The sequence below is a fragment of the Manacus vitellinus genome, unplaced genomic scaffold, assembly GCF_001715985.3.
Source record: "Manacus vitellinus isolate BGI_N305 unplaced genomic scaffold, ASM171598v3 scaffold_14_pilon, whole genome shotgun sequence".
In the NCBI taxonomy this organism is placed as follows: domain Eukaryota; kingdom Metazoa; phylum Chordata; class Aves; order Passeriformes; family Pipridae; genus Manacus; species Manacus vitellinus.
In genome coordinates, this window is record NW_021939063.1 from 1,572,679 (window position 1) to 1,600,236 (window position 27,558).

A 27,558-nucleotide genomic window follows, 5' to 3' on the forward strand; every position below is an offset into this window, starting at 1 on the left:
TCCACTGAGCAGGGAATTTTGACCAAAATCCTCTCCAGCTGGCAAAGATGCTCACAGCCCATGGGGATCCCACTGCCACAGTGGCTCACTGTTCCCACAGCCTACCTGGATCCCATTCCCACACTGGATGACTGTTCCCACAGCCTACCTGGATCCCATTCCACTGGATGACTGTTCCCACAGTGGCTCACTGTTCCCACAGCCTATTCCCATACTGGATGACTGTTCAGCCATTCCCATTACTGGATGACTGTTCCCACAGCCTACCTGGATCCCATTCCCACACTGGATGACTGTTCCCACAGCCTACCTGGATCACATTCCCATACTGGATGACTGTTCCCACAGCCTACCTGGATCACATTCCCATACTGGATGACTGTTCCCAGCAGTTTCCTGTTCTCGGTTTCGTTCTGTTTCTTCTCCAAGTCGGCCGCATGCTGAAATCAAGGGATAATAATTTAATTCCCTGGGTTTTTACAAAAGGGTGGCCAAACATCTGAGGCTCTTGGAGAGTATTTCAAAGAACTGGAACAACAGTGAGCAGCTGAAATAGCCCAATTTCTTTTTTTTCCAGCTTCCAACAGCATAATTTCCAGTTCCCTTTTTCAATTGCTTAGGAAGACAGACACACATCATTTAAGTAATTAGGGTACAATTTGACAAAATTTTGGAATAAAATATGAGATGAAAAGCTCAGACAGAGTAGAAGGCAAGTACCTGTGGGGGGAAAAGATGAAAAGGGATGGGTAACAACTCCAGTCAGGAATTCTATGCTCCTTTCTACTGACTTCTATACAAATGGAAAGGAAAGAACTGCAACTTTGATTTTTTATTTTCCTCTGCCAATACAGGCTCCAACTCCTCTCCAGCCTGTCTTTTTATAACATCTCCAATCTCCCCACCCTGTGCAGCAGGATCATTGAGAAGATGTGTACAAATGCCCACTGCAGCTCTGGGTACCTGAATTCCCAACTCCCAGCACCAGAGCTCATCCTTCCCCAGGCTGTTGGATACTCTGTGCTACAGCTGAGCATCCCTGTATCACACCAACAGGGGAATAAAAGGGAAAGCCCATCCAAAACTGAGTGATTAGAAGAACACATAGTAATAGTTAATAATTTATAACAAACCTCTTGCACTTTTTGCTTTAAAAGTGAGTTATTTTGCCCAGGTTGTTATTAAAACCATTTCATTTGGTTAAGAAATTCTCCCTCACTTTAGATGAAAGATGATTTTAATTAAAAATATAAATCTGTATTTGCTTTAACTGCTATCTGGTGGTAGAGGGTAATTTAAAACTGAACTTGTTAGGAGGCTAAGGATCAAGGTTTATGGTTTGGGTCTCAAGGACTCCAGCAGGTCCAGTTCTCTCTTGGAGGAGAAAAGTGCCCACAGTTCCTCACTGTGGTGAGGTGAAGTACCAGTAACACAGGACAAAGCTCAGCTACCTCAAAGGAAGATTTCTCTGTTCACTGTTACAGAATTTCACCATTCCAGCTCACTCAAAATGTGCTATTTTTAGAATCTGTGTTAGGTATCATAACTGGCTCTTGCTCCAGGAGAACCTGAGATACAGCTGCTCACTCAAATTCAAAAGTACATCCAGCAACGCACAATTTTCTCCTTAATACTGAAATATAATTTTTTTTTTCTTGATTTCCAAGTAGTCTGTCAAGAAAGGATTTCTTTAAGACACCAAATCCCTCTCAACTACCAGCAATCACAGACAGGACTTCTCTACCTGCCACATTGATTATCAATACAGAAAATAATGTATTCCGTGAAAACACGATTAGGACTCCGGATGTACTTCCCGAGCACACACCAAACCTGACAATCATCCCAGAAGAAGCACTTCTCTGGCCACTAGATGTCAGCTCCTCAACCAGCACCGAGGTGGGACCAGGGAGAGACAAGTGTCCCAGATTTTAAATCCCTTAAATGGCATTAACTTAAAATAACCTGACCTCAGCACCGAGCGCTCCGTGGCACACAGTAAATTCCACCAGCAGACAAACAGAAGCCAAAAAAGGCAAGTGGTGATGAACCCATCTTGCATCATCGATTGGGCTGGAAATCAAAGGCACTGATAAAGAAACCTCCCCCTGGGCAGAGCTCACACCCCTGAGCACGTGGACAGGGCCCCACACAGACCACACGGGGTTTGGTGCATCCCCCGTGCCGACACATGGAAAAGGTGACACGAGGGCCCAGCGTGACAGGCAGAAAGAGAAGTTTGGAGGTGAGTGAGGTACGTGGCCCCCAATTATTTCTGAGCCCCAGGTCACTGATTCAGCCCGTCAGCCTTCGTGCCAGAGCGATGCAGATGAAACAATCCCCAATAACACTGAGAGCACTCAAACCCTGCCACCAAAACAAGCAGTTCACGGAGGGACATTGCTCTGCAAACATCACTCAGCTGGGGCTAATTCTGGAAAAATCTAATCCTGTATTTCCAGGACACTGGCACAAAAGAGCAAAGTGTCACATGAGCAGGGACAGATCCCAGACACCTGCACTGGGAAGGGAAGACAACTCCCAGTGACACTATAATCCAGGGCAATTCCAAAGCCTTTTTTTTTTCTGCATGATGCAGTATTTATACCATAATTTCTCTTAAAATCCATGAACTCTCCCATTCCCTTATACACCAAAATAACCAACCCAGAATCCCCATCACTTCCAACCTGCTGCCAGTGTCTCCTTCACTTACCAACATGAGAAACACGGCCCAGGTGAGGGACCTCCGTGCTACAGCCAGTACCAAAATAGCTCTGTCCTTGCCAAGTTAATACTTCTAGCTTATAAAATTGTATTTTCAGAAGCAAAATGAGTCCAACAGTGGGTCTTTGTGCAGTGCAAGAGCAAGGCAGCCATATGGCAATCAGCAAGTGACACTCTCCTACGGGGCCATTCCGTATTTCAGGCTACAATGAGCTTAATATAGGCTTAAAGAGACTAAAAATACCCAAATTGTAATTTTGACATGAAGTACTCCAGCTATGTAATTTTAACATAAACACGGAGTTTATTTAACTCTAAAGTCAACAGATGGTATTTAAGTTAAGTTGGCTTTTTTTTATATAGGAGCTCTAAAAACAGCAATCAACTGCCTTACCGAGTTTTCAGCTGCTGAATGTCAACATTTTACCCAGAAGATATTAAATACTGCGAGCTAATATGGAAGGAGAGGCTGGCTGGCCTTCTAATTACTCATAATTACCCATCAACCTTCACGTGTAGCAAGAGCAGCTCTGTTTGTCTGAGGAATCCCAATGGGTTGATCAGACCAGCAGCTCACGCCTTCCCACGTCGAGATGTGATGCCTGACAATTCTGTGCAGTTGTCTCAAGGGTCCCATTTTTACGCTGTTCCCACCCAAAATGCCCACTTAGAGCCCCGTGACATTTAGCACAGGTTAATGACAGGAGCCTCAAGGGCCACCACGGCTCCAAAGCAGCACCATGGACACCAGCACTGGGGGACACAGACCTTGAGCAGCATTTTATATAAATGAGAGGATCTGACCACCTCCAAAGGAGTCCTGCACATTGATCTTTATGTACTCTGCTGGCGTCTCCCTGTTCCTGGTGTCCAGTTGACTGGAAATCCTTGTTTGAATCAGGCTGGCTGAGTGCTGCTGGTGAAGAGGGGCCCGAGGGTGAACACTCACGTGCAGTTTATTGAGCAGCACGGCGTCCGTGGTGCTGTTGGCTCCCGGCTTTGCTGCCTTCCAGAACTGCTTCTGAGCAGAGTACCGGTTCATGGGACACAGCTTGAACAGGCAATCTATAAAAACAGGGAATAAACAGAGAGATGGCTTCAGCTATTCAAAATTATCTGGGCTTTTGCTGCTAACGCCGTCCAAATATTCCAGCGGCAAGGAAGGGTTTATAAACAAATTCTGGAAAGCTCTTGATCAGACAAATGCTTTTTTGAGCAACAGGAATGTTGCCCCATGAATGATTAAAAACTAACTGCTGCTGCCAACATCTGATGCAAGACCAGAAAATTTATAACTTGTCCCAGTCAAAAACAGTACCAGACTAAAACGGGAACACGTTCCAGTGCTTTCCCAGGCAAACACATTTGTCTTAGGCACTCTCAGCTTGGAGTTGTTGTCCTTCAGCAGGTACACAATGTCAGGTTGGGGGGCTTTGGTTTGGAGGGGGTGTTTGTTGCTGTTGCTGTCTGTTAAGTTTTTAAATCTAATCCCTTCTATTTCTAGGAAACACAGGACAAAAAAAAACCCAGGAGAAATTAACCTAATAAAGTGACAGCAGCATAAAACCCTCCCAGAGAAGAGCCTGCACAAGCACAGCCACTCAGGGCACTGCTCGAGGTGACATCAAAGCCCTCGGGGTGTCAGGTTCTATACCCAGTCCATTGACAGTTTATTTAACATTCTGCCTGGCAAAAGCCAGGAATCACAGTCCATTAGTCTTATTAAAAACACATTTCTGTATTAGAGATGCTAACTTATCAGCAATGAACCCAAATGAGCTGCAGTGACTGTTTCTCCTCCTCACTGTCTCCAAGCAACGGAACACGCAGAAAAATAAATTCAGCTATTCAAAGGCAGCGCCGAAAGTAGCAGCTCAGAAGTTCAACCAAAGTGCCAAAAGAGCCAGGAGGCTGTTCCCAGCCTCTCTGGCAATGATATGGATATAACACTTCAGGCCTAATCCACAGGGCCTTCCTCAAGGCTCCTGGTGTATCCTTGCAGACAATTCTGGAAGCAGGGAGGTGAGGAGAGACCGACTTAGGGGTTTGTCTTCACTGCCTGGAAAGCAGAGCTGCTCATTGGCTGCCTGGTTAATGGACACTCTGGATTCACATCAACCAAAAAGGGAAAAATCCAATACTGAAGACAAGCCATCTCAGCTCTGCCAGAGGTTGAGACAGACCTTGGTAATTTTACCTCAGGACACCATTTGAGATGGACAGGTTTACACTTCTAATGCCTTTCCTAAAGAAAAGCCCCATTTGATGCCACCCTGCCTGTCTAATCCATCCCCAAAGCAACACCTTTCACAGGAGGACAAAAAATCATCAAAAAAACAGAAGGTTTGGACTGGGAGAGACCTCAAAGCCCATCCAGTGCCACCCCTGCCCTGGGCAGGGACACCTTCCACTAGCCCAGGTTGCTCCAAGCCCCGTCCAACCTGGCCTTGGACACTCCCAGGGATGGGACAGCCACAGCTTCTCTGGGCAACCTGTGCCAGGGCCTCCCCACCCTCACAGCAGGATGGTCTTCCAAGTCTGTCCTAAAAATTAAACCCACTCCTAACAGGGTGGATGAAGCAGCGGTGGCAGATTGTTGTTTCATCTCAGTGAGGCATCACTGCCAAGTGGGTTGATCAATCTGTCCCAAACCAGCAGAGGGGTTCCTGCAGCCTGCTTGGTTGGGGACCAGTTTACCTGCCACATACCAATATACCGGCCCAGTACACCCACAGAGGTATGGAAGGACCCGGGTACAGCACTGGTGCCCTTTAACAGTGACACTGGGGACAGACAGAGAGCTGAGGGCTCCTGGAAGGAGGTTTAACTGCAGCTCTCCAGAAACACTCAGCTCCACTTTGCCACCACCACCCCAAAGCTTCTGAGCCACGAGGGAAGCACAAACCACACTTCCCAGGTTTGCTCTCTTCAACGGCTTCTTCCATTTACATAAAGATGATTCACAGAGATTGACAGCACAGAAGAGATTCAAAAAGCCACTGCGGGCTGGCACTTCAAACTAAGACTGCATTGTAAGCAACACACCAGTTATAAAATTTTCTATTTTTGCTGAAACCATCAGTTCACACAATGACAGCAATTAACACACAGAACTGCAGAGAAGAATTAATTGTATGCTAGATTTAGTCACAGTGAACTTCTTTCCATCCTCTTCAGTCAAGGAAGTTGTCAAGTTAGGCTTAACTTCTAAATTGTTAATGCAAGCAGCCCCCTCTCCTCCCTCAGGCACCAGGAGAGGTCTCCAAGGGTTTGACCTTGTCCAATGCAAGAAGGGAAAACATAACGTGGTTTTCTTAGCTTTCCATCCCAGTTACAAAGCTACAGATCTAAAACAAACAAGAAAAAGCACCCAATCTTTTCATTTCTAGTATTTGTTCTATGAAATCTATTTCTGAAGTGTTTGAGAAGTTCAGCTGTGCCTTACTCACTTTAACAAGGCCACCGAAGGCTGATTGTTACTGAATGTAGTTCACCGTGGGTCGAACTACATCAACTTTAGGGTCAAACTACATCAGCTTTGTGGCCAGAAGACTTTCAGCTCTCCAGGTCTCATGGGCTTCTATGTTTATAACATCAAGGATGTGCTACCTGAGCACCATCACGGTCAGGGATGTGCAACCCACAGTAGTGGTGACTGCGTAAGATGAACCAACTCTTCCCAGACATGATCCTTATGGAATTTAGGTCTAAGATCCCAAATGAAGCCAAAGCAGCCCAAACCACTGGCTCTCTGCTCTGATCAAAGATTCAAGCAGATTTTAGCCACATAGGAAAGGTGATAAATAAAGCAATTACTGCACAGTAACCACATCTTTTTATAGACTGTTTGTTGAATATTAACCAGGAAGGAATGCATTTTCCTTTCAGATCTTCATGATATCCAGTGAAAAATGGCAGAATTGCACAATGAGTAAGTATAAAAATAAAACACCACGTCACTGTTGATGAAATGATGATACATCAAGCCTGAACACCCAACAAAGGTCCCGCAGGAAAAAGGGATTGCATAATCCTACACCACCCCACCAGGATGATGAATGTTACATGGGCATGTATTAAATGTGCATTTCAATGCTCCCAAGCTAAATCCTGCTCTCCTCTCAGCGATTCCTCTGCATGGAATAAAGCAAGAGGGAGCACGACTGTAACTGCGCCCTGTGAGGGATGAATGCTGTCCCTGCAGGACACCGAGATCCCACGGGGGCTCTGCCACCTGCAGCTCCAGGAACTGTCACTTGTCATTGCAAGGCCTGGCTGTCCCCTGCATGCACCAGCAGCACAGAGCAATAGTCAAAACCAAGGATACTGGGAATGCCAGAAAACCCCATGTCCTGAAGTATTCTGGGGTTCAAACCTGCCAGCAACAAACCAGCCTGCAATTCCTTCTCCTCCATGTTTTAATTTTCTCTTCTCCCTTTTACATTCCCTTCTCCTGACTAGACCTTGCTCTTTTCCTACTCGGCACAGTCTCCAAACTTCCAACCCTTCCTGTCAGTCCAAGCCCAACCAGTCACATTCCCAATGCCCAATTTTTGCTCTCATAACACAATTAAAAACCTGACCAGACTGACCATTTTCTGTCCTTTTTTTTTTTTTAAGTCACATTTAAGTAGTATGTCAAGATTATTACACTTGTCCAAAATTGCAAATACCAGGTTTACAGAGGCTGGAATGATCTGGAGAAGGGAATAAAGTATTTCAGAGCCCACCCAAGACATCATCACCTTCTTTTAGACCAAGCTGCCTAGAAATGCATAACTCAAAACACTCCCAGCAATTCCAGCCTTCCCTTCAGAGGGTTTTCCCACCTTTTGGGGCATTAAGTGATGTCATTACGTCAATCCTACTGCTGGTACACAAGGACAGCTCAGAAAGCTGCTGCTCAGGCACTGCTGACACCCAAAGCTCTTCATGGTGCCTGTGCTGGTGACAGCTAGACACAGACACTGTTACAACCTTCCACAGGATCCTGGGATGCTTTGGGCTGGAAGCTCACCCATCCCACCCCCTGCCATGGACAGGGACACCTTCCACCAGCCCAGGTTGCTCCAAGCCCCGTCCAACCTGGCCTTGGACACTCCCAGGGATGGGGCAGCCACAGCTTCTCTGGGCAACCTGTGCCAGGGCCTCCCCACCCTCACAGGGAGGAATTCCTTCCCAATATCCCACCTAACCCTTCTCTCTGGCAGTTTGAAGCCATTCCCCTTGTCCTGTCCCTCCAGGCCCTTGTAAACAGTCTCTCTCCATCTCCCTTTCAGGTTCCCTTCAGGTACCATCTCTGCTCCTGTTGGATCAGCTCAGTTTTGGGGCCAGAACACCATTTTCCTCCCTCTGCCATTCCCAAAGTGCCCAATTCTGAATGATCTGGAAGCACTTTCAGCCCCAGCCCAGCTGGTTGTATAACCCTCATCATTTTTTCCAAATCTCCACTGCCTATTTTAAGCATTTAGTAGAAAGTCTTCCCCAACTTTTCTGCAGTTGGAGGAAGCAAGAATCAAATACTTTGTTGGCAACAAAAAGGTGTGTCGGTATTTCGGTTTTTAAACCTAGACTCTACAAGATGCCAATTGGAGAAAGGTAAGAACCAAGAAAAATTACTCCCCCTCACAAAAATCATACTTTAGGGTGCTCTCAGATGAGGGAAATCTACAAAGATGAAGATCTTTAAAGAAGTCACTTACAAATCCACTGAATATTTAACACCAACACAGCTGTTTCTTCGTTACTTGGAAAAAACCAAACTCCTCTTTGCACAGCAATACTAAAATTAAAAGAAAATTAGCAATTCCCTGTTGAAATTTATCGGTTTCTCTTCAGACTTTTCTATACTTAGGTACCTGATATTTCCCCAAGGCCAAAGCCTGCTCATAGGAGAGAAATATGTGGATAGTATCTTTTATTTTAAATATAAAAAAATAGCTGCAATGAGCAAGTAACAGTGCTGGCAATGATAGAAACACTCTGCAAATAGACTTCTTGACTTCATATTTATGAAAGTGCCCAGCTTCAATACACTCACAAGGATGATAACACTTCACAGGATGAAGAGTTTATTTATTTAAAGACAAAATGAAGACCTCTTTTGTACTTAAATGCAATATTTTCATGCAGGAGGCCTAGAGAATAATACAAAATGCCTGTGTTCAATCACAGGCAAGTTTCACCTCCTCAGAAACCCTTGGATTACTCCATCATCTATTTCTATACTTGTTCCTTCTGAGATTTAAAATTAATAGATGACAGCCTAAGAGGTTCAAAGAATAAAGAACAAAAGCAGCTACAGAAATGTGTTGATTATCAATCATTCCTGCATTTCCATGAAGAGGGAGAAAAAAGGAACCTGATCCTCCTGAAAGACCTCTCTTTGTGCTGAGAAGACATCCTTTCATTTTCAATTTGCTGTGATCAGGCTTTGCTGGGAGCACAGCAGCTCATTTCCAGCAGGGATTTTGTGAGGATCCAGCCCTGCTGCCCCAACAGAGCTCCAGCCACGGCTCCATCCCAGCAGGAAAGCAGCCTGAACCCTGCACGTCCAGCCTGCTGGGAGAACTCGAGTCAAACCCTGTGTTACAAACAGCTCAGCCACTCCACAAGAGGGGAAAACTGAAGCACAGATGAGCAGGGTTGGGATGGAACCCAGAGAAGCTGTGGCTGCTCCACCCCTGGGAGTGTCCAAGGCCAGGTTGGATGGAGCTTGGAGCAACCTGGGCTAGTGGAAGGTGTCCCTGCCCAGGGCAGGGGGTGGGACTGGATGAGCTTTGAGGGCCCTTCCAACCGAAACCATTGTGGGATTTTATGCCAAGGCCAAAGGTCTCGCAGCAATCCCATCCCTCTGCAGAGCAGCCCAATCCCTCTGGATTCCAACACGGAACTCATTACCCGACACAACCCCTGAGGTTTGTGCCATGCTGACGTCTGTCACCTCCCTGCTGTGCTGCTGCATCCTGGTGTTCCAAGGGCTTTCAGTGCTTTGCTTTTTAAAGCAGAATAAAGGAGGAAAATCACCCTTGCAACCAACATTTAAATACAGAGCCTGCACCATTTGTGATCTAAATACATTTTAATTTTTATGTTAAAATAACCACCCTCAATTCCCATCTGCAAGACACGAGGGTAACCACCCTCCTGTATTATCTTCATTTATGCAAAGTCCCACCAATGGGAATTGCTGCTTCGTTTGTTCAAGCTGTAACAACACAGGAAATAATGTAATTGTTATTAACTTGGGGCTGAGGTACCAAACCAAAGGGAGACAAGTGCAACAATGATTTCAGAGACAGGAAAATTATAGACCTGAGAGGTGGACACTCAATATCAATGCCTGCTAAAGAAACATTAATTAAAAAGCAACGACTTTTTGGCCACGTAATTAATTAGCATACGACTCCACATTACCCTGTTAGTAACTTATAAATAATAAACACAACATTTTAGATACACTGAAATTTACTGTGGGAAAAGCTGTCCTTGGAATCATGGAATCACGGGAGGGTTTGGGTTGGAAGGGACCTTCAAGCTCATCTAATTCCATCCCCTGCCATGGACACATGGCTCCAAGGCCCGTCCAAGCTGACCTTTCCTCCAGTGTAAGCTGAGCAGGATAAGCTTATTCCAGCAGGGAAGAGCAAACACCTCGCTCCTCACCTGCAGGGTGAGGCTCTGGACACACTGTCACACCTCAGGGTAAACTCAGGGTAAACTCAGAACCAAAGCACAGACAACTCACACCCCCACGACCACAATGCCCAAAAAACCACCCCACACTGACTGGAGAAATTCCCCTTTAAGGGAACACCTTCGGTACCAAAGAGTTCAGGATACGCCACTGTTTGTTTTATTTCTCCACGTAACCTCTTTGGTCTCCTTCAACAAGAAAGCTGCTACTCAAAAAGAGAGAAATATTTAGACACTGGATACACAGGCAGCTCCAAAAGGAAACATTTGCAGGAAAGACCAGCTGCTTTTTTCTATCTCTGGTACTGAGGGAAGATGCTGCGTGAAAACACAGAGCCAGAAGGGAGAGCAACACAAGGAGAAAGGAAAAATCCTAAAAAACACGTACAAAACACAGTACAATGTGTCCCATTTGACACCCAGGTTAAAGAAAGCAAGGAAACCATCAGCCTCCTTGTCACCACAATGGGTAAAGTTATCCTGGATGGGCAAAACAGGCTACAAGGGAGCTCAGAAGGCAGAAAACAGGGAGCTGCCTCAGAGAAAGCTGTAAAGGACACAGTGAATGCTCCACTTATCCTTGGAAGCTTCAAGGAACAGTCTAATTTATGGACACAATGGATAACTTGGACCAAGAGAAGGTACTTGAGAATAAATTCTCTAGAAATTGCCAAAGCACCATGATAGTTCCTGGTGAGTCACAAATACAAGCCAGAAGAGAAACCTCTCAGTGCTGAGGAGAGGGGGAAGGAGAAGGAAACAATCCGCACAAGAAGAGTTCAGACCTGCACACATCAATCTGGGCTAACCCAGGATCCCAAGAAAGCCACAGGTTCCAGTGAGAGCTTTTAGTCTTAGCTCAGCTCCACCTCTGGTCCAGCACAAAAACAAACCCTGGACTAGAGGCCAACCAGGCCAAGAGGTAAATTCAAAGGCCAACTCCTTCTCTCTGCCACAAGCCCTGAAACCCAACTTTTACACACTACGAGGAGAAGGATTTGTACTTTACACAAAGGGAACTCAGCAAACTGGTGTGTGTAAGAGTTGCAGGAGCAGTTTTAAGTAAACTCTTGTGGCTTTCAGCCTTTGTCCCAGGTTTGAGAACTGGATCCTTGATCAGGAAACCATCCTTATCTCACTTTTCATAGTTTCCATGACAAATGTCCCTGCAAGGCACTATAACACGATTCTCAGGACAGGAATCCTGGCACATTCTTCCTCAGAATCTTTGGGTCCTTTCAATCTACACTTTACCCCAGCAGTAAACCAAAGCATATCCATTTTCTGGCCAAATTTCATTTTATTTCAGCTGCTCGCCCCTTAAATTTCTTTTTCACATTTGCTCCTTCACTTATTCTTGCTTTTCTGGATTAAAGTTCCTGCAGAAAATGGGGCAGGAAGTGGGGGGTAGGAGGCAGGGAAAACTTGGACAGTCCAAGTACAGGAAGAACAAGGAAGATCAAATTTCAAACCCCTCTGGAAGCATCAGTGTTGACCAGCATGGAAAGAATACAATTGTGCTGTTAGAGCTGACAGGATTGAACAGCATAATAGGAGTTATTTCTATTTAAGAATGTTCTGTGTATATGTTATAAGAAATGAGCCACCACAGCATCACACAAAAGAAAAAGCACATTTTTCAGCTGTTCAACAAAGTTACTCAATTTTCAGCTCTGAAACACATTTGGCTTTAAGAGAAACCAGATTGCCAAAAAAAGATACAGGGCCTTTAAATAAATATTTGATAACGTTATTGAGGTCTAATTTGGAAGAATGGAAGAAATAATAAAACTGAACTCGGTGCTTCCATTTTTCTTGCACTAATGAAGCACTCGGGATCCCTTCCCTGAAAGGATTATTTGTTTCTCTTCTCCTGCACCAGGTGCCATCCTCCTGAACTCCAGGCCCACTGCCTCCTGCAGAACTGCCAAATCCACAGGTTCCCAGGGCTGGCAGCCCCCAAGAAAGCTTCCTGAGCTCACCCCTCCGTCCCCCAGGCAGAATTAGCCATGGCTGCTCCATTCCTGACACAGCTCCTGAACTCCTCTCTTCCAGGGCTCCACTAGTTCTGCATCTAACCTATTTATTTCCACAATGTAACCCCACAACTCCCTTCCCTTTCCACATGAGGATGCAAAGGAGAACTTCTCCCTCTCCCAGCAGCATCTGCAGGCTCCTCTGTCCCACAGCTGCTGAGGTGCCAAAGTGCTCAGTGGTGTTCCTGACCATTTCCCTCCCCGTCGGTTCGGATCCCTCGGGAAGCATGAGGTCCTAAATAAAAAACTTCACTTGAGGCTCTGCCAGGAAGTAAAACTGGAAAAAATAATTACTCTGTCTTTTGGCAATGTTTCTTTTTATATATTCCAAGGCAGCAGTTGCACTTTTTGTCACAGCACAGCACTGACGACTCCTACTCCACCCGTGACTCCCACAGTCCCCAACCCTTCCTGTGGCACTGCTGGGTGCCCATCCTCCTCCTCTCTGGATGCAGCCAGCTAAGAGTGGTCTTGGAGAAGCTCTGAGTGAATTCCCAAGCTGAAAGGGAAGCCCTCCTTCCTCTGGAGGGCTCACAGAGCACAGCCAGCTGTGGGAGATGCCACGAGCAGCCACAGACACCCGGTGCCACGCGGGCAGCACCGTGAGGTGAGAGCTGCCACAGATGCTAAGACTTCCACAAACTGCCTTAATAAAGCAAAGACAAATGCAGAAAACCCAGACCTGCCTAATTACAGAAAGAATCATGGTGGAGTTGAACAGAGCAGAGCCCTGCTGCCCAACTGCCCTAGAGTGTCAGGTAAAACACCACTGTCCCCATCTGTCCCAAGTCCAAAAGCTTTATTCCTTGCTTTCTGCTCCTAGGCTTGGCTTGAGTCTTTCACCTCACTAAGGCCTCTCCCTCTCTCTACTTTAAACAGTCCCCATCCTCTTGGCAGAGGCCCAGAGATGCTCTTGCTGAGGCCTATCCAGTGATGCTGCTCAATCTGTCCAAGCTCGCTCCGCCGCCACCTCCCTCCCCGGGAACAGAGCATGGAAAACGCCAACAAATCACACAGCTAATTAAAACCTGGCCTCCCTAACGCAGGCCCAGCACAGAGGGTTGCACTCTGCTCGGCACTTTAATGAGCAGATTATGCTGACAAGGTACATACAGACTGTAAACACGAGTTCTGCCATATATTGCCTCTGCAGCAGCAAACCAGCACATTGCAGGAGGGAATAAAACATCCAAGCACTTCCACAGAGTGCAAGATTCCAGCCTGACAGCACCCAGGAGCTAAGCTATGCCAGCAACGCTGCTGGAACACAGTCCGTGGCTTTAGAGATCAAAAATGAAAGTGGAAAATAGTCCCTAAACTAGTAAAACAGCCCCTTCCAGGAACGGCTGGAGGGCTGTGTGTTACCAAATAAGGGAAGTGAGTGCTGGGAGCCAAGGCAGCACAGCCACGCTGGATCCGGAGCGCAGACAGCTGGAGAATGGGAAGGGGAGCAAGCCAGCTTCCCTGGGCTGGACTGCAAAGGGGAAGAACAAATGTTCCAGGGCCATGAGCGGAAGCAGATCCTGCCAGCAGAGGCCTGGAGCTGTTTGTCCCGCAAGCAGCACCTTCTCTCTGGGGTTTGGGGGAGTCATCCCACAGGCAGGACATTCTCTCTGGGGTTTGGGGGAGTCATCCCACAGGCAGGAAGTTCTCCATGGGCTTGGGGGAGTCATCCAGCAGGCAGCACGTTCTCCCTGGGGTTTGGGGGCTTGTCCCACAGGCAGGACATTCTCTCTGGAGTTTGGGGGGTATTAATGCAATGCTGTCACTGCAAACAGGCACCTCATCCCCAGAGTTGGTATCAAGCACACACTGGTGGGGCACCTGCCATCACCTCCAAGTGCTTGGCACCAGAGCCAAGACAAAGCCCAAATCCTGGGAGTGCACCCTGTATCCCTGAGGGACATATTTCACCTCTGCACAGAACTGCCAACAAGCTGCTACACCAGGACAAGCACAATGAGGAGTTACTAAAGGGAAACTGTTCCTTTCTCAACTTCAGAACAAACTGAGTTGTTTTCTCCTTTCTCTCTTTTTTAAAGGCATGGATGTCATTCTGTTTATTTTCTCCTGCTCTACTACTTCACTGTCTTGCAGAAATAAAACGAAGTAGAACACGCTCTCATCCATCTCAGGGATGTTTCATGCAGGCTCCAAGTGTGAGCCTTCTGTAGAATAAACACTCTGTTAACTCGGGGTCTATTTTCCACCAGGAAGAGCAGCTTCTCTGACTCCTCAGTTTATCCCAACTGTTTATACCCCTGGAACATGGACAGTAAGAGCCCACAGGGACACCAACACTTCATATACTAAATCATGGATTTAAATCACACCTCTGCAGAAAACCATTGGTTTCATTTCTTTAACTCCCTGTCCAATGTGAAGCAAAGAAGTTTGGGTTTATGTGGCGTAATTGCACATGGCAATGCCTCTCTTATTCCCCTGAAGCATTTAAGGAGAAAACAACCAAAAGCTCCCTTTATGCTGATACCACAGTGAGAATATGCAAGCAACTGCCTTTGAGGTTTCTCAACCCTCTGTCACAGCAGCTGCAGCAGCCAAAATAAGGGCTCACCTGCCCCTCAGGTGCCCCCTTCTGCAGTGTTTGGTTTCTAACCTGCACTCCCTCCCTGCAGTCACACAGTCACTCCACCCAAGCCAAGCCAGGGGTACCCAGTTGTGTTCCATCCTGAACTCCCCCTACTTCCTGACCCAATTCACCTTCAAACCCACAACATTTATCAGTCATTGAATTTCAAAGCCCATTAATTGCTGCCTTCTCAGGGCTGTGTGAACAGACAGCTCCATTCATATCTGTCCCCTCTTCTGCAGCTGCCAGGAGATGAGCAGGTCTGTGCACTCCTGTGGCCTTGCACAGCCACAGCTGGGCAGCCTTCCCAGAGTGCTGAAACTGCTGGAAAACTAGAGGGGAAGAGTGATGATCAAACCTTTCCCATCTCTGCAGCACGGAGCACATTCTTCCTGAATTGCTCCTTGTGGTGGAAGTGGGATGCAGCCCTTGGAGCACAACACAAATGCACCCAGACTGTCAAAAGGGACAGTGCCCAACTCGCCTCAAGGCATGACCACTGTCACCTCCACACACCTCCAGACCTGGGTTTGGGTCTGGAAAGTCTAGAAAAAAAATAAATTCATTCAAACCACTTTGTGCTACAGCCATTTTAAAAAAATTTCCTTTTCTATAAAAAACAATAATTAGGTATTTTTTTCTGTTTTAAGCCATCTTTCAAGCTGCCTTACTGATGCAATAACACATCAATCAGTGAGGGAGAAAGCTGGATTCAGAAGTGATGGATGGGCTGGTGAGAACTATTAAATAACACCAGCTGCATCACTGAACCATCCTACACTCACATCCACCCAGAGTCAGCAAACACAGTCGTCCTGGCTCACAAACACCACCTTTGCCAGCAGCCTCAGAGCAGAAATAACCTTCCAAGTTCAGAAAAATGCACTGAAGTCTTCTTTTAGCATTGTCTGCTCCTGTCCCTTCTCTTCCTCCATTTGTTTCAATCACTGTCTTTATTTCCAATTATTATTTGTATCATAATTGCATTAAAAGTGTTCTCTGGCTGCGTCACTTGGTCCAGCTTATGCTTCCAGACCTACGTCAGGTTTGTGCCTTGACTTTCAGGATTTCAGGTTTCAGATTAATTTAATCAGGTTTCAGATTGATTTTCCTTTTCTACACAAAATCCTGGCATTCAGAAACAGCAGAAGCAATTAAGAAAAACCCTAATTCTATCCAACAGATTCGATAATATCCATGTGCAACTGTTGGCCTGCAGAGCAGGATGGAGCCTGGTGGATTGCAAGTGTTCCCAATGTTAGAGAGGGTCAGAAAAGAGACCCAGAAATAAAGACTATTTTGGCAAATCCCAAATGAAACCCAGACACAGGCTTCATCATGGAAAGTGCCAATTGTCCTGATTAAATATATGGACCTCATTCAAACTGGCACAAGCAAAACAAAAACTCCCCTCAAAACAAACACCTGAGGAGACAGATCTTATGGGAAACAAAAATCTATGTGACAAAGAGGAGAAAAGCTGATTATCTGCATTTCTGTGAGCTTTTAGATCTGGATAAGCACTTGGGACTTTCCTCATGGACTTTCCCCTTTACTAAGTCACTCATGGTGTGAAGAGGAAGCCACTGGAAGCAGTGGGGTAAGTTCTGTCTGCCATGTCTCCTGATTTTTAGAAGGTGAACTTCAAGATACCAACCATGTCTTCTCTTTGCCTAATGAAAATATTCCAGAAATCTGCTACTTTTCCATTCAAATCCATGAACTGCACATTAGGTATTTCCAGAACAAATCCATTCTTTCCTGCTAAAGATCGGAGCACTAACAATACTACACATTAAGTTAAATGAAACACTCTTTTTACAGGATTATGAGACTTCACCAAAAGACACTGCCTGGTACAAACTCAGTGAATTGTATTTCCATGATTTTCAGTTGCAACAGAAACAGAGAACTATTAATGACCTGAAGTGGTCACTGGGATGCCCTGTGGCACTTCCACTGAGCAGTTTTCCCCTCCTGGTCATTCAAAAAGCTTTGAAGGCTTTTTACAAGGTGAAGCCGTTGAAGGTGTGGTTAAAAATGTCACAAAAACTCAACGTTTGAAGAGAAAGAGATGAGCTGCTGCAGGACAGGGCACTGCAGAGCAGAGTTTGAGCCAAAATGTTTCTATGACACCTTGAGAATGGCCACATTTCTTCTCCAAGGAAATCCTGAGGCTGGGATTGTGATGGCAGGTCAGAGTACACGTGCTGTGGAGGGAGGGTACAGCAGAGACTTTGCATTCCAGCCCTGAACTTGCACTACTACAAACACTGCCAAACACCCTGATTTCCATGCACATTATCTCCGTTTCTTTGCTATAACATGTCTTTAAAGTTGTCATCAGCCAGCCCACGCTCTCAGACATGGTGTCCCACGTCTGGGGACACAAATGACCGCTAAAATCAGAAAGCTTTCAGCCTTCACTCAACTGACTGACTTCAAAAACTCCAACCTCGCTCCAGAGAACAAGTTTTCCTTGTCAAACACGCCCATGTGGTACTCTTACTAATAAATACACCCAAACAGCTGCTGAGTAGAAGCCTTAAGCCATATGCCTCTCATGTGTACAAATCAACTCTTGTTTTTTACTAAAAATGTTTAAACTGAGACTGCTGATATACCCACTGTGATGTAGCAGATGGATCCTTCAGTTCAGCAACAGAACACCCTTTGCTCTACTCTAATGGAATCTCATGAAGGAACTATCCCTGCAGTCTCCATTTTTAAGGTCTAGTAGATTAATGAGGAAAGTTTTCAGAAATAATTAGAAAAGGGTGACAAAAATGGGTCAAAATTATTGCAAAAAGAGATGCCAGAAAGAATATCATGGAATCACAGAATGGTTTGGGCTGGAATGAATGTTAAAGCCCATCCAGTGCCACCCCCTGCCATGGGCAGGGACACCTTCCACTAGCCCAGGTTGCTCCAAGCCCCATCCAACCTGGCCTTGGACACTTCCAGGGACATATCCTATTACACTCATCCTTGATCTCTTGCTTCCCTGGTTTCCCATTTCCTAATGCATGGGAGTGGTTGAGGAGCACTTCTTTCATCAAACCTTCAGTCACCCCCATGACTGACCACTATGTTATATTTACAACAAGAAGCAAGGAAAGGGGTTGTCCAATTGCCCACTGGTGTCTCGTGTAATTCCACCCCTGCATCCAGCCCTGCACTGTCAATTTGTTGCTCTGTGGGGATAAGACCAACAGGAAAAAGCCTCCCAATCCATGGTAAATGAGCCTCTGTCAGCACACAGTCACCCAACGTGAACTGCAGGAACACTGACCTCACAAGGAGGGACAACACACACACACATCCACACACATCCAGCTGGCCAGGCCATCCCTGTACTCCAGGTAAAGCAGTGTTGCTTAATTATCAACAAATCTGTCACGAAAGCTAGACTAAAAATCTGCAGATAACTTTTAAAGAAGTCACAGAGTTCTGCACATCCTTGAAGGCCACACCATCTAAGAGCAGCACTGGTCTGAACGGTGCAGAAATGCACACAGGATGGACAAGGCACTCAGCTAAAACCACAGGTCTGTGAGGGCCACTGTGCCCAGTAGCTCTGTAACTTCTTCCCAAACCATGGGGAGAAAGCAAATCCCCTCACTTCAAAGCTCCACCTTCCCTATGTGCCACCAGAGCTCTTCCCCAAGGAACGCACACGACGCCTGACAGCAAGAAATTCCTTGGATTGCTTGCAGGAGCAGCCTTCATGTGTTATCCTCCCCCATCCCTCCCAGAGTGGCCCTAAAGCAGCTGGTTCCTGCCCACTCCCACCCCACGCTCTCCTCCATGGCAACACTTCCCTGCACCACCAGGGAACACAGAGAGAAAGGAGGACGGGATTGTTCCCGTGTCCTCGGCTCAAGCAGCAGCACCACAGTCCCCAGGAATGGTTGCAGAGCAGGATGGTCACTCCAGCAATTCCCTTCCAGGCAGCATTTCCAGCTGGGAGGTTGCTCTGGCTCCATGGGAGTCTCCAAAGCCCAGCCTGGCAGCTGGCACAGAAAACCCACACCAGGCTCAAAGCTCAGTCCTGGATTGTTAAAAGTCCTGCAGATCCCTGTGTCTTATGGAAAGGTCATTCCACAGAGCACCTTCCTTTTCTAATCACCACAAACACCCAGTCCTCAGCATCTATTCCTACCACCCTCAGGCTTCTGCCTGCTAAATAGGGATAAAGAGATTATTGCAGCCCAACCACACTGAGGAGCAGCCCGAGTTCCTCCCTGTGCAGTCTGCTAGTTCTAGTTTAGGTGTATTTACACAGGTTTGGCTCAAAATTTCCCCCTGATATATTGAAAAGCAGCTCTCACCAGGTCACCTCACAGAAGCTCTGTCCAGAACCAGCTCTTTCCATGCCATCCACACCATTCCCAAGCCAGAAGCCTGAGGCCATAAAACCCAGGCCAAGGCAGGCCCTGCCCTCCAGAACATGCAGTGTTGTAGAGAGTAACACAGACTTCATCTGAAAACAAAAAATCTAGATAAACTCACCTTTGCACTTGCAAAATAATAAATATTTATATACAACTGTTCTCCTTTCTACTCACCAATATTAGGGCACTATGCCTTTACACTTGAAAAATCTAAATATTGAGAGTCTGTTTAAAATTAGGACGGTGCAAAAGGTACTGCCAGTGAATTACCCACCAATAAAAACCATCCTTGGAGGCGGGAGAAACTCTTGGAGCTTCCAACACAGACCACAGAGCAGATATTCAAAGGAGCTGAGTCACTGTGGTTTTCTGAAATGAGCCTTTAACCACGACTTGAAGGATGGAACACTGACAGGCACTTCAAAATCTCTGAGAGATTAAAGTTTTTCTTTTAAAGTTACTGAGGTTTTAAGTCTGAGGCTGCAACCCGTTTCCTGACACTTTTTTTCCCTCTTTTATTTTTGGTTTTGAATACTTTGATATCTAGCTCCCAACATGATGTTTAACTTCACTCCTGCCTCAGACATCAGAGCAAGGACCAGGCTCACCAGACTTCTAAAAACCCAGAGCAGACAAGCAAATCCAGTAGTTTCTGCATAGAAAAGGTACAAGAAAGAAAACAGAAAATGTAAATATTGGGAATAGCTGAAGGGAACACAAGGTACAGCAAGATGGAATTAACTCAGTGTGGGATGCAGAGAGCTCTGCCCAATCCCTTCCCAGGTTTAGGCAGGAATAAACCCCAGTGAAGCACCACAAAGGTTTAGAGCCATCAGGTAGGAAACTTTAACACAAAAAGCTGAAGGGAAGAAATGCCTGTAAACAGAAACCTCCTGTCCCTGGAAAGTGGCTGAAAACAAGAACCAATCTCTCTGACTTTTTTTTTTCCTCAAGAACTTTTAGTTTTCTCCAAGGTCTTGGTCGGTGCCTCTTTGTTTTTTTCCTGTTGAATCTCAGAAAATGAAAAACTTGAATATATTCACATTCTTTCTCAGTAAGGGATTCTTGGAGAAGTTACAAGAATAAAATATCTTCTCCTGTTTAATTCTGAACATTCAGTTTTACTCATCAGTGTGAAGAAGAAGAGTCCCACATGGACTCCTCAGCTCCTCCAAACCCTGCTGAGGGCTTCCCTCTCTTCCTTATTCCACTTTCTCTCCCCCCATTCCTTCTCCTTCCCTATTTAATGGGTGCTGCCTTGGGGTGCAGAGGGAATTGTGACACTCCTCTGGAAGCACATCCTGAAATGAGCTCAGCCTCAGCTCAGCTGCAGGGTTTCCTCTCAGTCAAACCCTTCATAGAGCAAAAATCTAATTGCATTTGTTCCCTTTATGGCTTTCTCTGCTGCTCATCTGCCTTCAAGGTCCTCACAGCTCAGCATGGGGGGCTGGGAAGATTGAACAGCTATTGTGAAAAAAAAAAGCTCTGATCTTCCAAGGGAACTCCAGTTAAATACTAAAAAATAAATATGGAAACATCCTCTCAATTTTTTCCATCAGATACAAATTAGAAATTAAATGTCAGCCGTAATGTTAAGATTGAAAGAAGTTGATGTGAAATATTAGTGGATATTCCTAACATAAGCTACTACAATTAACTATAAAATAACCTATATATATATAGTGCACTCCTCCTGCAATATTTATTTGTACACACGTAAATATGAAACTGTGAGGAGAATGTAAGACAAATAAGCTGTTAAACTGCAAATTGTTCTCTGCGGGCAAATTCTGATCCCAACACAGAGTTATCATCTGTCAAGTTCCCCAAATCTTCACAAAACACAGCAACTTTCAGCACATGACTGACTGCATATGGAAGAAATTATATCTGGAATTAAACCTTGCAGATCAGACTTGAAGGATCTTCTGCTCATTGTCATCCTTCATGACCAAGGCCTGATGAGGAGTGGGAGGATGGAAATTCACCACTTACTTTAAAACTTGTCAATAATAACCAAGAACATTATCTGTAAAATCTATATTGCCTTCAGATTTCCCTTCCAATCCCTAAGCCATGAGCTCACAGGGCACTGCCATTTGTGCTGGGAGAGGATGGATTTCCATTCTCCAAATCAAGCATACACAGTCCCATTTCCATTGTCAAATTCTCTTACACCAGCCAGCAATGACACAACTTTGATCTCCCAGAAAAGCCTGGTAATTGAGTTACTCTTACAGGACCTCAAGTTCTGATCAGCTTTTGTGGCAATCACATGAGACAAATTATCTGCTCTTTAGTCAATAAGGAAAAGGCACTTTTGAAGGGCAGAACTGAATAAGTCACCACAACCCCCAGCAAAGTCACACGTACGTGTCTGCTCCAAAAAGCAACTTTCAGTACCAATGTTAACACACAAGTGAGAAGTCAAAGTCTTGCTTTTGCCAAGAACATCCAGCTACAATACCATAAAAATGCTGTGGTTGAGAGAGGCTCTGCCTGTGCTGAAGTTTTGTACCAAGAAACATCACAGATCCACCTCCTGGTCCTTCAGCCTTTGTCTGAGGCCTGTGGTGCTGGTAAATCAAAGCTCTGAGCCTGGACTGGTGGAGCATTTGCCAGATCAGCACTGCAATTCCTGCTTTTGGGAGGAGTTTGGGAACACGCTGACGTCAAAGCCAGCTCAGCCCTCCCTGGTCCCTTCATCCTGAGCTCCAACAACTTCCCCTCACATTTGCAGAGAGGGGACTAAACTCCTCCTCTTCCCACAGAGGTACCAGTTACATTCCAGTAATACTGAGATTTATCCCTGTTTCTTTGACAGTAAAACGCAGCTCTATGGCAGCAGGAGCAGCTGTGGACTGGAATCCTTAACCCAAACCAACCCAGAGAGCTCTGGGCCACCACCAGCCCAAACTCTGCCTCCTGGGGCTGCTTAAAGCCAAGTGGAGTGGTGCTGGGTGGACATCACGTGCTGCTCCAAAGGGGAGGGAAGGGATTTTTGTAGCTCTAGCTCAGATTTTTTCCTTTTCAGGATGGCTGCTCCCTCATCCAGCTCCCTCACTTCCTCATGCCTGCGAGTTCTGTGTTTATTTTTTTCCTTGGATAATTTTTAACCTCGACAAATAGAAGGGTTGACATTCACCGAACGCAAGGTCTAAGTGCCACCAGATTGCTTTTGCACAGCACAGCTCTCCAGAGCCTTAATAAAACCCAGCTCGGGGAGAACTTGTTCTGTCAAAGCAGGGAGGATCCTGCAGCAGCATTTTCAGCAGTGTCACTGTTTCTCTGCTGTCAGCAGAGCTCGGGGTGATTTCTGACTCTGAAAATCTGACTGAGAGCTCCAGAAAGGCTCTGCAACCACCACACAAGGAGGTATGTTTTCACTGAACTCCTGTACATGATGTAATCAGAACAGATGATAATTGCCAACACCCAGAGCTCGGGGCTGACTGTTTTCACAAATTAGGAAGGAAGGAAGTGTTGCCCCTCACACATAAGTCCCTCTCTGACTGAATAGTTGCTCATTAGAATACAATTTTCGAGGCACACTGTGCTCAGAGTCAATCTGTAATGTCTCACTCATGTGAGACATAAGGCTTCTTTTACACATTTCTTAGGGGCCACTCAATGCTAATCCAGGATTTTTGCAACTCCCTCCCCCCCAACCAGCCAGTTGCCAAGCAAGGGAACAAACAGACATTTCCCAGTTTATTCCCAAAGAACCAGTAAGGTGCTTTCCAAGGCAGACCTCAAAGCAGCAACAAAAAAAAAAATGCAAAGCAGTTTTTCAGAGACAAGAACCTTCACCAACAGCTCACTTCTCTCCTGGCATTTGGATAAGAAACTTTAAAGTTCTGCAGGAAAAACTGGAGGTTTTTCTACAGACAGGCCCCAAATCACAGGGAGTTTGAGGGATCAGCTGGGGGTGCTCTGAAGGCAGCACTCACTGAAGCAGAGAGCTCACACTCAGGTGTTGACACACTAAGCACTACATCTTGAAAGAGGAATCCAAATCCTGCAAGGGGAAGGACAGGATACTCCATCTCCAGCAGCAGTGTGGGAGGGGAGGAGGATGTGAGTGTCACAGCCTGTTTGCTGAAGACACCTGGCAAGGTCTGGCTCTCCCAACAGCACAGTTTTAAGGTTGGTTGTGCTGGCAGCCTCACTATTTTCCTTCTGACTGCTCTCAAACACAAGTACTTACAGCTTTACTTCCCTGAGACACCACTGCTGCAGTCAGGGCTCTTGCTCAGTGAAGAACAGGCTGCCCAAAAAATGAGAAGTGAAATTATTTAACTTGGGTTCCTCTTTGACTAATGACTTCCATGTGGCACTTGGACACAGTGCCTGGAAGGCCTCCTTTGGTGTGGGTACTTAGCCCTAAGTTGAAAGTATTTTTGAAATGGAACTGCTTTCAAAATATAAAACCTCATTTTTTAAATAAAATAAATCGAAGGTTTTAGTGTAACTTACTGCTACTGCAAACAGCACAGAACTGCACTCTGCCCTAAAAGCAAGAGATGTGAGATGATACAGAACAGACTCTCTGGGGAGTTTGACACAGATTAGCTCCTCAGGGGTGTCACAGTGCATTCACCTGCTCCCTCTGAAAAATGAAACACCTCCTGAGCACAGCAAGCCAAGGGGTGAGAGGAGATCAAACCTGGACACACAAAAATGCAAAGGGGAAAGAACCTGAGGAGCCTGGTACGATTCCCTAATGCTCACTGGGGAAGGCAGAAAAACAGAAACCCTGAAGCATCAGTGCTGATCTGGGTGTGCAGTGGAAGATCCAAGACTATGGATCACACCTCCCTGTGACTGAGCTGTACCAGGAATCATCAAAGTAGGGAGAGCCAGGAGGATGTGCCTGAGACAGCTCAGCTATGGAACCATCAGCACCTTCCAGGGGAGAAGTGTTTCTGTGAACCAAACTCAGCTGTTTGTCACCCCACACACCCAGGACAGTCCAGAGCTCAGTCCTGGGGAAGGTATTAAGTGAATTACAGTTGATTTTGACTAATTACAGGCACTTTTCACCTTAACTGCAAAGCCCTGCCAGAAGAAGTGACAATTCCTTGGTAACCTGCTCTGGTTCACAGGAACAATGAGAGCCACCACCAAACTGGGGAGCATCACTGAGATGCCCCTTGTCTAAATCTTCCTCCCATGTATTTGGGCCTCTCAAGCACCAAGTGGTAATGGAACACAGCTCCACAGAACCTCAGTTCAAAGAAAAGTGAAGAACAGACAGCTCACTCAGCATATCACATATTTTTTTATATTAATACCCAAATAACCAACTTGCACATAAGAAAACAATAACTCACCAGAGCTCCCATATTGCCAATTATCAGTCTTTGGCTCAAACCACAGTTTGATACAACCTCACTCAAGGCCAGGTCAGTGAGCCTTGGGCACAATAAATAACCCTCTCATTCAGGTGTTCTGGACTGGCAGCAGTATTTTACACACCAGACTTTACCAACCAGTGTCTGATTCTCTCCCTTTGATTGATCAGCACTTCTGATAACCAGTGAACAGCTAAAGATGTTCCCAATACCTGGAAGATTGCTGCCCTCACAAACAGCTTTTTTTTTTCCCCCCATGAACTTCATGACTTTCTCCATCTGTTTGCATCTTTCTGTATGAGCAAGACTCATTCCCCTGCAGAGCCCTCAGGCTGTGCCAGCAGACAGCACAGCACCAGCTCTGGAGTTGAGCTGAAGTCCCTCTGGAAGCACCTGGGATTGATGAGACTCGCCAACACTTGGATCTTCCCAGCTCACAGAACACACTCTGAGAGCCTTCAAAAGCAACAGAGCAAAAGAGATGGAGAAGAACCCAACAGTTGAGCCACCCTAAATATTAAGCAAGGCACAAATTTTAATAACTTTGCTGTATTAAAAAATATGCACCAATGTCACCCCACCCCCACAATTCATCAAGGCATTTCACTCCCTTGGGCTCTTGTGACTAAGTATAATATTTCATTAAATATCCTGTTCATACTGGCTTATGTACTAGGGAACACACTAATTTTAGAAAACTGATTAGCTAGTTCTTTCTAACCGAATGTTATTGTAGCTAAGGTCAGATTTTGCTCTGAAACTATGGCAACAAAGCCACAGTACTCCTTTGTCTACAAGGTTGGGGTAGGTTTATTAACAGAACTGCTCTACTTAATAGCTCAGCACTGCTTTTTGGCAATCCCTGCCTTGATCCTACCTGAAATACCCTCAACTTTCCACAGGGGAAAAGCCTCGGAGCTGCAAGAGTTGAGAAGGGATGAAATGTTCAAACCAGCATTTCGCTTATTTCTTCATTTTTGGGACTCGGTCACCACAGCAGCACCTTCCCCCCTTGCCCTGCCCGGAACTACAACCCACATTTTTAGATGGGCAAACAAGTTCAAGCTTCTCACAGATCAAACTTCTCACTGGAGTCCAAATAAATCCCCCTCCTTCTGCAGTGCCTGAACCAGCAGATCGGTTTTCACGCCACGTTCCCAGTCTGTGTATTAATGGCACCTCTGTCTCAAAGGGGCTCTGCTCTGCCTCCATCTCCAGGCAAAACATCCAAGATGAAAGCACCTGAAAACCAGAAGTTGGCAGCAGCTGTTTGCCCACAGGACTCTGGGCACAGAGCAGTATGAAAACACGATCCAGCACATCTCTACAGCCTGTGCCTTGTGCTCCAACAGACCCAGCTCCTCCTCCTCCTCACTGCCCACAACTTGGTATGACAGAGCTGAACAGACCCTCCTGACCTGTGCCATCAGACCCTTCCCACTGGCCCTGGAACCTCATCACCAGGACACAGAAAAAAAACATGGTAATACACCTCAGTTAAACCACTGACTATTTAGCCAGTCATGTTTCCACTGTTCCAGCTCAGCACATCAGCACAGAATCCCAGACTGGTTTGGCTTGGAAAAGATCCTTTCCAACCTTTTAAGATCCCAAAGCCCATCCAGTGCCACCCCTGCCATGGGAAGGGACACCTTCCACTAGCCCAGGTTGCCCCAAGCCCCATCCAACTCGGCCTTGGACACTTCCAGGGATGGGAATCCACAAGCTCTCTGGGCAACAAAGGATCACTGAGTCAGGATGTCTTTGGGATGTCCTGGTGCTTCATGACAAATATCCACTAACTGCACTAAAACTTGTGTGGCTTCACAGTAAGGAACCACAGTGCAATAAATGTGGGAAATTAAATGCAAGCAACTTCCCAAGTCACTCTCCATGATAAAAAAAAAACATCCTTCCCTTTGATTCCTGCATCCCTCCTGACCAGGACTCCTCTCACAGGGTGCCCCGAGCCTTAGCAGATACAAAGCACATTTGCCTGTAGGAAAATGCAACACTTTCAACTTCCCAGCCTTTTTAAAATACCTAAATGCCACAGTGACAATTGTCCCCAACATCTGCCCATCCGTGGGCTACAGTGGGCTCAGGACTCACAATTCACAGGCAGGATTCAGGAGTTCTCCATCACATAAAGGGCAGCACATTCAAATGTGTACAAGCAGTTGGCAGTTCTCTAGTGCAGTTCTATAAATACTGGGGATGGTACTGAAAGACTCCTCGTCGAGGCAGCAAAATGTATTTTAGATTTTAACAACATCCTAATTCAGCAAGATTGAAGGATTTTTTTCTACTCAAAATGCCCAATGCTTCAATTTCCAATTAAAAAAAAACTACTGGCATACATTAGAGACTGTATTTTCACCATTTTTCTCTTCCATCACACAAACCTAAAAGTTTATTTTGAATTTACACTGAATCATCATATTAGTGCTCTTTTTGAAACAGGGAAAGGGACATAATTCTTTCTTTTTATAGTGATTGGCCATAAAAGAGAGAAGTTAGTTAAGAGGGTATTTACTGTTGTGACTTCATTTCCTACTTTTGGTATTCAGAGTGTGCCTTTTAATGTGTCTTAGATATCCCCAAAGTAAAAAGAAGTCACTTTTCCACTGCAAGTGATGGATTTGATGTATTTTTCTTTAAGATCCTTGTGCTAAGCTTTGGCCTCAGCACTCAAGCAGCCTCAAGTGTTCTGCCTCCTGCATGAAAAACGAATCCTGCTATTTGAGCTGCTAATATCTGGT

At 45.8% G+C, this 27,558-nt stretch overlaps 1 protein-coding gene across 13 annotated transcripts in view; it reads right to left on the bottom strand.

Annotated features, from left to right (window-relative positions):
• Window positions 1-27,558, bottom strand: part of ITPR1 (inositol 1,4,5-trisphosphate receptor type 1) — a 163,531-nt gene that overhangs the window by 111,641 nt on the left and 24,332 nt on the right. For 12 of the 13 annotated variants that reach the window (XM_029958405.1, XM_029958404.1, XM_029958403.1 and 9 more), the window contains 2 exons: window positions 3,677-3,792; window positions 354-440 (listed from right to left, as the gene is read on the bottom strand). In XM_029958405.1, the coding sequence (XP_029814265.1) occupies window positions 354-440; window positions 3,677-3,792 (203 nt within the window). The other variant, XM_029958401.1, reaches the window with a different exon arrangement.